General features: G+C 44.8%; 1 protein-coding gene across 1 annotated transcript in view; it reads left to right on the top strand.

Moving 5' to 3' along the window:
- LOC144818753 (alpha-2-macroglobulin-like) overlaps nt 1-12,547 on the top strand; it is a 1,363,397-nt gene extending 1,350,850 nt beyond the window's left edge. Inside the window, exons 36-37 of the mRNA XM_078676468.1 lie at nt 9,929-9,970; nt 12,342-12,547. Coding sequence (XP_078532594.1) covers nt 9,929-9,970; nt 12,342-12,358 — 59 coding nt within the window. The 3' untranslated portion in view covers nt 12,359-12,547. The remainder of the gene's footprint in view (nt 1-9,928; nt 9,971-12,341) is intronic.
- The last annotated feature ends 461 nt before the right edge of the window (nt 12,548-13,008 follow it).

Consider the following 13,008-nt stretch of genomic DNA (forward strand, 5'->3'; position numbering starts at 1 on the left):
TGATCTGTAACTAGCACTTTTCATAAGTGATGTATTAGGATAACGATATGGTACAACTTTTTTACGTTGTAGCGCCTACTTGAAGGAACGGAACCACGCAATCTTGTGATAAATGTACATTTGGATTCTGCCCCTGACGAAGGGTTTTTTTAAAACCTAAAATGTATTGGGCGTTTTTTTTTTATTAACAATGTTGTATACAATATGTAAATACTTTGACATGGAGCAACAGTGAATTGGAAACTGTATGTCATTTACATTTAATACTTTTGTTTAATCAGTATTGCCTATAACAAATGTTTGAAATACAATTTTACTTTGGTCAAAGAACATGATATTGCATGAATTCTTGTTATGATCACGAACAGTAGAGCTGGTCTAACATATTAATTTATCCAAAGATTAGAAATTGAAACCTTAGGGACCGGCAAAGCACCTCACAGACCTGGGTTTTCCCAGGCCTCGACAGTGCGAGCATCTGTGAGTTCCCTGTATGCTTAGGTCCCAGGGTCAGTATCATTCAAAACTGCTTCCAATCCACCCATTCATCAGCTATCTGTACCACCGGATTCATGAACACTGTTGGACAGAGAGGGGCAGGCATGTCGGTCATATAAAGGATGGATTAGTTGGTAACACTGTCTCAATTGCGATTTAAACATTTAAAAAACAAGAATGGCCTGTAGGAACAAATGCTGCTGTACATATTTAGTTCACCTTTAAAGGATTATTTGGATGCATGAAAGCTATATTGTCACAAATATATATTGCAGATTTACCATACTGACAAGGGCCTCTGAATGCAGTGGCGCTCTGCTGCTTATTTGGACATGAAGCAAAGCTGCACAGGAGCAAAATCTATCTGGTACCCTCATTACTTTAGACAACCTTAACCAGTATGGGACTGGTTATTTGACAATCAATAAAATACCATGAATCTAAATATAAAAAAAACTAGAAATTGCCAATAGCAGCTATATTCACTAAAGGCCAGATGGTAGCAGGACTTGGGGGCACTTGAGAATGCAGATTGGTCCAAGGCATGCCGATATCCCAGTGAGGTTGCTATTAGAGCAGGTTTCCATCTTGTTCAACTTTAATTAACCTACTTCACTAGAACCCAACTATTTAAAATAGGGAAAACACAAGATGACAGATATCTGAAGGATTGTGAAGGAAAGGGGACGCTAATTCATAAGTTATGGATTTGTCAGTGCCAGTTTCTAATCTGAGCTGGTGGTTTCCGGTACTCAGCACCGTCACCTAATCATCAGCACCGGCTCTTTTCACAAGCATCAGTTAAGGACACATTCACATTTGTTTATGGTAGGCATGGGGAGATTAAGTGATTTGCTCAGAATCACAGGATGTTGAGCCTACGCCGAGACTCAAACCTGGTTCCCCATCTCCGAAGTTGACAACTTTGGGCAACACTCATCAAAAACGGGAGCGAAGTATCACTCCCACGCCGGACACACAGCACACTCCACAATTCGTGACCGAAATACTCCAAACTTGTCGATATTTTCAACAATTTTTATTTCAGGTATTCCAAATGTCATATTGCTCTTAACTTGTTATCCTGTCACATGTGAGGCGCATTATGTATTGCACAAGTTTCTACTGCTCCAGATATGCCAATCCAGGCCTTTTTCTGAAGCATGACGTTACATAAAACATCCTCAGTAGTTGATCACATTTACCCAATGCATTTTCGGGCTTTACAAAGCCCTTCGTCAGGGGTTCACTACAAGTATAAAAACATTATCATTAGTTTTTGTTTTAGACCACTGTACATCAAGTGATACAATACACAAACAATGCATGATATGTTATACTAATAACCAACGTTTTTCCTCAAAATGCGCAACCACACGATATAAACCTGTGCCCAAAGGAGCTTCTCACACCCACCATTACCGCCCGTGTTTAGCCTGCATTCTCTTTTGGAACCCCAATCAGGCATTCTTAGACAATTAATGCTAGACAATGCTCTTAGTTAACTTATGCGCATAACCAAAACTGAGTAAAATCTTCTCCCATACCTTCATCTCGTAACAGAGTAATCTCATTCCCAACGTCTTCTCTCCTTACGCTTAACCCCTCAAATGAACTCTCGCCATTAAGCCACATCCTCTCCCACTTTCATGGTCGCTAGTTTGTTGGGTTTTAGGCGGAGTTAATAGGAGAAATGGGCTGGTGCAAGCTGCCTCCTGACGAGAGCCCCAGCACTTATATTTTTACAAATTAAACACTGGTCAGTGCCTTCGGACATTCTGGAACAAGACTGAACAGCATATTTCTATGGTTGTAGAGAAAAGGTGGCCCTCACGCCATCCCTGGTGATATTTGGAATCTGGGGTGAAGTGACAATACTTAACCATGACTTGCTCTTTTGCAACACAGTCCTTATAGTCGTCAGAGAGGACAGAATACGATTGTGAAGGGAGAGGTCTATGCCAAGTCTGGAGAGATGCATTAGTAATGTTGACTGGTGCATGCAGGCTGAATGCAAAACAACAGTTGATGGACAGAATGCAGAACAATGTCATATATTCACCCCAGTACAGAGATCTGGGCCTAAATCCATCGTTTTTTTGCACTCCACACCATCCCAGTTCAGACATGGCCATATGCAAATCAGCCTTGACCCTGTGCCTCATGGGAACAGTCCAGCCCAATTTGCCAAGCCATGTCTTTCCTGGACCGGAATCAAGCATCCTAGGACCAGTTTCTGGCTATCAGCCGTCTTCAGCCAGGATAGCTTGACTCCAGTGGTGTGGAGAGCATGGGACTCACGTCTGAGCATACCCATCCCACTCGGGGTGACAAATGCAAAACAACAGTTGATGGACAGAATGCAGAACAATGTCATACATTTACCCCAGTACAGAGATCTGGGCCTAAATCCATCGTTTCTTTGCACTCCACACCACCCCAGTTCAGACATGGCCATATGCAAATCAGCCTTGACCCTGTGCCTCATGGGAACAGTCCAGCCCGAACTGCCAAGCCATGTCTTTCCTGGACCGGAATCAAGCATCATAGGACCGGTTTCTGGCTATCAGCCGTCTTCAGCCAGGATAGCTTGACTCCAGTGGTGTGGTGAGCATGGGACTCACTGGAGTCCCATCACAGTACCCGGCCACCACAGTTCTAAACATGCATAACATAATTTTACTGTCCTCACTGTAATAACCTCGACAGAGGAATGTCTTTCAACAACAACAGCACCTTTGGTCTCATTCCCAAGTAAATAAATGAAAATGCAACCAACCAAGCAGCCTCCTGACATTGACATGTGCAATGTGCATATGTACTATGTGCCTCAGCTCTAAGACATCTGCCAAACAAAATATACACAGCAAAACAGTGCGTACTGCGCAGTCTGGTTTATGTAACCCTCCATTTCCAGAAATAGGCCAAATGGGGACCCAGATTTCTATGAATGTCACGTGATGCAAAATCAATGACCATACGACCTCGGGTCACCATCAGCTCAGTCAGAACTGAAGAAATACATATGAAACACACCTGACTCAGGTGTGATTCTCCAAGGGAATGGTAGCATCACGTAAACCTCAAAAGCGTCCAAGGCCCTTGTATCGTCTCGCTTCATGTCTTTAGGTCACCAGGCCGGATATACTTTGGCTTTGTCCGGCACTAGTAAAACTCAGACAGGCGTGCAGTGGCACATGCTATTTAAGATCCAGCAAAGCGCAAGGCAGCTTTGTTGGAGCGCCAGCACAGGTGACGATACCAGCAGCAGGTCAATCTTAGGAGATATAGCTCTGTGCTGGGTTTTCCTCTTGCATAGTCATTTGTAATGGTAAAACTGTGCAGTGTATATTATTAGTTACCCAAGTTACGCTTTGATCTATGCTAAATCCAATAGAGCTGGAATTTCAACACTACAAAGGGTATGCAAAATTGTCAGTAAGCATTGCTACCAACTCAGGGCACAAATAACATTTGTGCCACTCACAGCTGTCTTTTTGGGGTTTGTTCACAGTTTGCTGAAATACAGGACACAGTAGACACAGACGATTCTGGTAACCATTTTGAACATGTTCTTTTTGTTTTGTCACATGATCAGCACTATATAGCATGCTAAAAAGGACAGATATGGTGAATACGGTTGGCCTACAAGTCATGGTATGTCATCAGTGCTCTAGCTTGGCACATAGTGGAAGTTTCAGGCTGTTTTAGGTGACTGAAGTTGAGTTAGAATTTATAGGGTGGCAAATGCTGCAGGTATCCAGTCTCCAGACAGGAAACGGATACAAAGGAACATCGATCATTTAGCTCGAGAGACACAGGAAAGGAGGGTTTAAACCAACCTTTCAACTATTCCATACAGACAATTCTTATTAATGATAGGACGACCAAACCACCAACTACACTGACCATTACTGAACCCAAACTCACCTCACTTCTTCTCCCCATCTCCACTGAACACTTGCTGAGACACCATCACTGCCTGTATCCAGTTCCACTTCCACATAATATACACAATAATGACAATATTACATTTTTACACAATAATTTGTGCCACCAACATTTGCTCGGGGTTGAGTGGCACTGGCTGGTTGTTACTGACCCAAGCCCACTCACTGCCTGTCCACTTGACTCCGGAGTCAGATCTTCGTGGTGGTGAACACAGTCATACACAAGGCTCGACTAAAGCCTGTCTGGCCACAGCAGCTGTAAGGTCACAGGTGTGGTCTGAGTCTGTCCTGCTCGCTCTTCGAGAGGGAGGAGAGACGGAGACAGGCAGTGGCTGAGCAGCAGTCCAGCAACGGAAGAAATGGCCAATCACTGCATTGCTTGGCAATACGCCATTACAGTGATTGGTCATTGCTTCGTGGGCGGAACCTCCCAACCAGCAGCCCTATGTGCACAAACTGTGCACCAGAAGCCTAGACTAGGGCCCAGCAACCGTGTCTCTCAGCCAGTCCTGATGCAGATCCCTTGCAGTTTGACAGCAAAAGAGCAGTTCCAGGAACGGCCTTAGCGGGTAAACTCACCGCTCATTAGGAGAAGGGGGGTGTGCAGCTTTGAGCAACCCCCACTCAGTAATGTACAGAGCAGAGAAGCCTCTAGTGCTCATGTCAGGCTGTCCGGGGAAAGGCAGCTGTCCAACCCGACATGCGCACTTTGTGGCCTAGGTGCCGGGCGCTCATTGCCTGTGACCCATGTGAACCTGTCTAACAAATTAATTGAAGTCCCACCCCCTTCAGAGCCACAGTCGTGCCAGCGGCTGAATGCTGACTCGCGAGTCACGCTTTTTTATCAGTCTCAATTATTATAACTGTTCCTTACTGTGTATATTTATTCACATGTACTGGGGTCAGAGGGGCAAATATCAGTGGGGCAACACCCCAACGCCGGGACCACCCCTGTTCCTCTCTGTCAGTTTGGGATGCATGCAGCCATGTCTTGTTTGATCTGCACCCACCCTGCCTGTTATCAGTCCTTGTACAGCAGTCTACTTCCCTTCGTGAGTGTGTAGTGCTGGCCCATATTGTGCTTGACGCAGGAGATTGTGATTCCAGTGTCTCTCCCTCCCTTCTACTAAGGTTAGCAATGATGGTCACAGATGTACGTCTTAGACCCCATTGTTCTTCCATTGGCAGGGCATACTCTTCTGCTGTCGTCCACTATATAATTTCCTCCTACCATCTGTTGTGTGGCGAGCCATCTGGTGACAATCGCTCGACTGGTCAGCACCAGCCCCCTCTCCTGATCACCCCCTCACCCGAACAGTAAATTTAGAGCCCACACTACTAGTCAGGGTTTTGGGGTAAAGGCCCAGCAAACAGCTCTCTAATGTTTTGAGTCTTGAATGATGCATCCCCTCTGCCAATTCTTGTGTCAGTTGACACCAGTAGACAGAGATAGTCGGGCAGCCTCAAACTATGTGTATGAATCCGGCATTGATAATTACAACATCATTAAGGTAAATATATATAGGTAAGGATAGTTGTATCTACATTAATAACTTTAAAGCTATTTATCTTGATATATGTGTATATTTTTAAGGTATGTAAAAATGGAGCTAAGAACAGTGAATCCATAGTCACCAATGTATAAGTAGCTTCATGATATTATGTAATCAGTATTCTGGATTCGAAATGTTGGCACTTCTATTGTAACATACATCTAGGTGGTCACTATTATAATCCTGCATGGTGTGGTTACTATTGTGGTTATATGTGACGTGGTCACTACAGCACTAACAAAGAAAGTCATTAGTAGCTCAGTACTTTTTCATTGTTCAGAAGTAGATCTCATTATTGCACAAGTCCCCTGTGCTAGAGTCTAACATCTCTTCATTTTTAATAACTAAAAATCGCATTTTTAAAAGCTCCAACCTTCTCATTAAAATGTTCATTTTGATTTTTGTAAATGTCTTTGCTAGTTAATTAAATAGAATGTTTCCTAATGTGTGCATGTGCTGTATAGTTGTTTCTGTAGAAATTGCTTACACTAGGGTCCCCATCTTCCACTAATAATTCAGTTGGGGCAATAGAAGTCAGCCAGTTAACAATCACGTGGTTGAATGGTTCTACTAAGCAGCAAATTCCTAGTCCAAAAAGCACATACATTTCCGCACGGAACGGCTGAAGGGTTGAAGAGTATCCCGTGAATATTCAAGCATTTCTCATGTCCACCAGCAGTGGGGAGATGGGTCATGGTACAGAGTGCAGAAAGAAATCCCTAGTTAAAATAAGTTGTTTCTTTCACTTAGTGTGAATGAGTGCACAAAAACAGGTAGGAGTTGGTAAACAGGACCTGGCAGACGTTTTCACCAACAACACACGTAGGGCAGCGGTTTGTTGACTTCATGGCAATCTATAATCTACTATGAGCTGCATAAATAGAAGGTTGTGCATAATGTTGCCAAAATAGTGGCTGTAGGAAAGTAGGATCTGCTTCTTATGGTTACCTCTACTTTTGCTAAATTTGATACTGTTTTTTATTAGTCTGACTGGGATCCTGCTAATCAGGACCCCAGTCTATCTGCTTTCTCCCTAAACTGTTATGTTATCTACTTTGGTACACTCCAGATTGGATACTGGGGTACCCTTGCCAGTCCCTAATATACGGTACCCATGTACCCAGGGTATAGGTACCCCAGAGGCCTCCCATGGGCTGAAGCATGTATTATGCCACCCATGAGAGGCCATGTAAAATGGAACTACAGGCCTGCCATTGCAGCCTGTGTAAGTTGGTATATGCACCACTTACTTAAGATATAGGTTTACTATACCTAAGGGTCACTACACTTAAAACCTATAAGTCACCCCTATAGCAGGCCTTAACAATCCTAAGAGCAGGGTGCTTGGTTCTAAGTGAGCAGAACACCCCTGCAGCCAGTGGAGTCCCTTCTCCTGGGTTGTTAGTGCAGCTACCATTTACGACATATAGAGTGGCATTATGCGACATTGTCAAACATTGTCATATGGGAAGTAATATTCCACCCCTAAGAAGTGAGCTTCGTTAGGTCCCTGGTGTTCCTGGTACTAACCTTCTAGTCCTGGGCATCCCAAAATGGTTGCTGCCGATCAGAGACACGTTTCTATCCTCCTGCTGCTGAGCCAAGCTTGAGCAGAGGAAGGTGGAACAATAGGCATTCTGTCACAGGGAGGTGTGACCACATCCCAGACAGGATTTCGTGTATTAGGGCTGGGTGGGTGCTCTTCCCAGCGACCGAAAGTTTGCATGAGGGGCACATTTGGTGTCCCTGTGCATAGTCCAGGTCAAAACTGTCCTGGGAGACGTTAGCTCCTGCTCTGGTGCGAAAGTGGACAAATGACATGGGAGTAACCTCCCCACTGTCTAGACCCTCCCCTGGGTGGGTCCCCTGAATCTGTCTAACCGGATCCCATGGTTACTTAAGGGCTTACCTGGCTGTAGGACCCTAGATTCAATGTGGACAAGATTCTGAACCATAACCACTGAACTTCGACCATCTGGACACTCTGAACTTCGCTGGTCTTTGTTTGAGCCCGACTTCGTCTCCCTCTCAGTCTGGAACATCGTCTGTGCCCGTGCACCATACAGGCTCCATGCAGGACCTATGGAGCATCAAGGACAACCGAAGATATATCCCTTGGAGTGAAGGAGTCACTCCCCTGCATCTGCAGGCACCACATCACGACTGACCAGTCTGCTGCTCCTGAGCTCCTACGAACTCTGAAGGCTCCAGCAACACAGGAGGTGGGTTTCTATGTCTATCGAGGTCCGAGCTGCCCTCTTACCAAGTTTGAGGACAGAATCCCTCATGGGGGTTGCAATACCCGTACCCCTGTGCACTGCGTTCATTTGCAAGTGCATATGCTTGTTGGCGCTTCCCGAGCAAGTGCTTTGGGCTCCGAGTAGCCCCAACCTCTTGCACCATTTCCTACCTGCTGTTTGGTGAAATCACTCAAGGTCCTCTCGCAACTCCTGTGCCTTCGGCCAGTGGGTACATTTGAGGGCCAACTTTGCTTTTCTTGGGCTCCCCTGGTTGCTCCAGGCTTGCCCTCACTCCCCTGTGTTTGGTGAGTCTCCTAGACCCTGCTGGTCCGACCTGTAACTTTCTTTGACCTTCTGCATGGATTGCCGTTGCCAAGGATTGTTGGTGCTCCCGTCGGACACCGACCCCCTAAGCACTCGATATCCTTCGTGGGACAACTCGTTTCCGGCTCCTGGTTGTCCCAGTGGCTGCAGAGTAAAGAACTACATCAACGCACCTGAAGCACCCGACATCGGTGGGCATTCATCTACCGAGCCCCAGGACACTCCTGGGTGACCCAGACTCTGTCCCCTCTGCTTTCTGGTACTCTTAGACAAGAATCCACCTTTGGATTCCAACTGACACATTTCTTCCATCCAGCAGCGGCTCTTCTTCGAAGTCCTCCATTGGGTTCGACAGCGGTTTCCGATGCCTCTTCAGACCTATGCACCTGACTTTCCTGGGATAGGTAACTCTGGTAGTGCTGTATCCACGGGTGGGTGGCTCTCCAACCTCCTAACTTCCACGGGGTCTCTTCAAAGTCCACTGGGAAGTGTCCTTAAACTCTAAAACTTCAACCGCGACTTCCCCATAGAAATGTAGGGAGCAATCAGTCGTGTTCCCAAACTGCACCCGTCCTCCGTGGGGTCCCTACTTACTCACCGTGGGTGGTTCCTTGGGGTCCCAGCAATTCTACATCCTCTAGACACTGTCTTGACTTGAGTCGTGGTTCTTATACCGCTATTTGTGTATTTGGTCTCCCCCAGGAGCCCACTGTGTATTAGCGCTATTTACTATTGTTTATGTGCTACAGTATTGTGTGCTTTGTGATTATCTCTGTGTAGGAGATACTGTGTTGTACTAGAGAATGTTATATTAATAAATACATATTTTTATAACTACTGTGTGGTTCTCCTTTCATTTAACCAATACTATACAGTTGCATTCTGGTAAAACAAGCTGCTTAACATGCCTTCAAGACTAAGCCTGGAGGCTGCTGCCACAGCCACCATTAGGATAGCTTTCTAAGGTTATCTTTGACCTCTTAATCACCATAAGGGTTGTTTGAACTGGTGCAAGGTGCCCACTTTAATTAGTGGACAGCATATACCAGGCCAACTTCTCACAGTGGAATTGGCGTTCTGGGTTGAGAGCTGCACAAATTGAAACCACCTAATGCTGCACTAGTGTGATTCAAAATAATGTGCCCTACAAAATGAAATACATGTTAAGAAAAGAGTAAGGATTTTTGATCGATATGTTTAGAATTTGAATAGCGTAATATATCTAATTTGCTATTATTTAATTATTTTTTGCTGTGTAAAATAAAATGCTTTAAAATGACATTGTCTGAGGTGCAGTTAAGGCTACTGTGTAGGTTTATGCTATTAACTATATCAATAAATTTTATTCTTGCTTTTGTTTTAGCTGAGTATGAGATCGTAGAGTACAGCGCCCCCTGTGGTGCAGGTAAGAATTAGGAATGTTTTGTAATCAACAGCAACACATCATGAACGGCATTGGAAAAGACAATGAACAGTAGGTTAAGCAGGCGTCATGTCACAGGACCATGGGCTGCACAATCTGCAAACCCAGATCTGCATGAGCACCTGGGTTTGAAGCCAGCATCACTGACCGTATGTAGTTTATTTAAATTTTTTCATTTTAAAGGTTTTATATTGCGCTGGCTAGACCCGGAGGTATCAGAGCGCTTTACATGAGAATCAGATCATAGTTACAGGTTAAATCGTTACAAAGGTTACACAGTTATTAGAGCATGGCAACATAGTTACTTGTAAGGTCGAGAAAAAACAATAAGCACAAATACATAAGGGCAAAAGCAGGCAAGGGGAGAGAAACAGGGGAGTGGGGTAGGAGCAGGGAAAATAGACAGATAATGAAGGTGGGAAAGAAGAAGGGAGGGTGAGAGACACCGCATGGAGAGAGGAGGAGAAGGGCGACGGGGACACAAACCGGTAGACGACTCAAAGCAACGTCCTAAGTCCAGTAAGCTGTGATCTCGGGGGAAGTGGTATCACTTCCCTATCTCTGTTGCGAGAGGCTCCCTTTACGCAGTGGACTCTCTCAGAGGGGTCTCTGAGACTCCAAGGCCTACATACTGGATCCTTCCCCAAAAAGGGGAGAGCGAGTGCTTTGGCAAGGGGTGCCATACCATACCTCAGCTGTGAGTGGCTCCCTTGGCGCAGTGGACTCTCTCAGCGGGTTCGCTGAGGTTCCAGAGTATAAATATTGGATCTTTCCCCAATAAGGGGAGAAGTAGTGCTTAGTCAAAGGGCACGAAGGACAGGGGGCTAGGCAGAGTAGCAGGCAAGGGGAGAGATTCAGGGGAGAGGGGATAGGAGCTAGGGAAGTAAACAAAGAGAGAAAGAGTAAAAAATGGTAACATATTTAAATAATGAGTTATTATATAGCGCTGGCTAGACCCGAAGGAATCAGAGTGATTTACATGAGGAACAATAATGTTGCAATTAACATCAGTTTAAAGTTACATAAGTATCAAGAAAAGCATTTAAAGAACATAGGAGACAAGGTGAATGGAGCAAGGAAGGGTAAGGGGATAGGGTAAAGGGGTAGGAGGAAGATAAGACGTAGAGAAAAGGGTAAAATCTGTCCAAGGTCCGGCTGGGTTGGTGACGGCGGGTGAGGGGGGGGGGGGGGGGAGTCCATAAACTCATCTCCTCTTTAGCTATCTGATAGCTCCACCGGGCATCAGGAGACTGCAGAGGAGGGAATCCACAGCCCTTCTCTTCAATAGCTATTGGGGTAGCTCCGCCGGGCATCAGTCATAATAGCTAGGTCTCAGTCGAATGAGGGTTCCCAGAGTAAATGTCCTTGAGCAGAGGAGCGTGAAAGGCTTAATCACCCATATACCCATACATTCATCCACTAGTACCTACACATAACTACACTTTGCTACTCTGGATTGAGACGTGCACTATGCAAGTGCATCAATCCTGTCTGGGTAAATCCCTTTCAGTTCCTGCTGGTGTCTTGCATATACTGCATCACCATTGGTTCTCTGATTATTTGTGATCCGCATTATGCTATACTGTGCACACATGCTTGTTTGTACAACTTGACCTAAGAACGAACCAAGGACGATTTATTGTGTCTTTTGGATAAATTTTTATGTTTATACACACACGTTTAAGTACTGTGTCGTCTGTACTTTGTATGTTTTATGCAACCCAAATGGGAACATTCTGTTAGGCTGCCACAATAATACATTCAGTGTGTGTTTCCCCTGATTTATACTAAGAGGATTCCATTTTGTTACAAAGAGCCCCACAGTGGACTCTGTTCATATAACATTACTTATAACTAGTTATGTGCTTAAAATTTCGCTCTGCTCGCAGAGTTTGCAGAGTTTTGCCCACTTCGCTTAGAGAGTAGAGCTCCAAAAAAACTCCACGTAGCGGAGTTTTTCCTCTCCTTAACGTTGGCGAGCTTGAGTGAGGAAAATCGTACTCTAGACCACCTTCCGGCGAGATATCTCAACATGGGCGGTCGCAGCAGGTCGCTATCGCTCGCATTGAGAAACCTGCCGCTCACTTTGAGGAAGCTGCTGCTCGAGTTCAACATCTACTTCAGCAGCAGAAAGAAGCTGCATCCTCTTGCGCTGCGCATGGTGACATTCGCACTGTAAAAGGACAATCGCCGGTGCAAAAAATAAGTTTGAGCAGCGCTACTTACCCCACTCCTCTGCCTGTGCGCTCCTATTAAAGCCTTGACCATACCAACTATATATTCCCAGATTCTTGAATATCTTTCTTTTTTCTCGAATATAATATTCTGATGCATTCTTTTCTTATGTCCACAGAGAAGCAGAAGAAGTAAGGACTGGATAATGGAAGGATGTCTATCCATAGACAGAAAAAACAACTCTCCATCTTTCAAGAGTTAAACGTGTGCAAATCCACTTCCACAAAACAATATTTTATTTTAAGCACCAGTCAGTGTATGTCAAAGTTGTATGGGTGACAAGAGATAAACTGGCATTATCAATAAATAAACAATAACATAGGAGTGCTGGCTGAAGCCTCTTTATTTGTTTACATGGAGGAGAGCTACAATGAACAAGATTTGAAAATTCTTCACTGAGAAAATGTGTACACTAAAATGTGCTTGTTGCAATGAGTTCACAAAGACAGCTATAGAGGGAGGCACAATTGAAGATCTTTATGCATTCAGTCTGTTAATAGGGACTGCCAATGAAGTCCATGAGATGCATCCAGGAGGCTACTAAGTCTGTTAATGAGTGAGAAGGTATTGAATTTTTTTTGCACCACAGGAGCTGGCTTATATGCATCCACTGGGCTTGTGAATATGGGAGGGTGATTCGCAAACACTGAGAAATTCAAGCCTGTTAATGTGTCAGGTCACTTGATCTCTGATCCATATAACAGATATGACACACTGCCCTGGTATGTGCCATAGTGTACCTTAACTAGGTGTGCAGAGCACAGAAAGGGTCAGTGTGCTCTATC

Source organism: Lissotriton helveticus, chromosome 2_1, assembly GCF_964261635.1.
Source record: "Lissotriton helveticus chromosome 2_1, aLisHel1.1, whole genome shotgun sequence".
Lineage (NCBI taxonomy): Eukaryota > Metazoa > Chordata > Amphibia > Caudata > Salamandridae > Lissotriton > Lissotriton helveticus.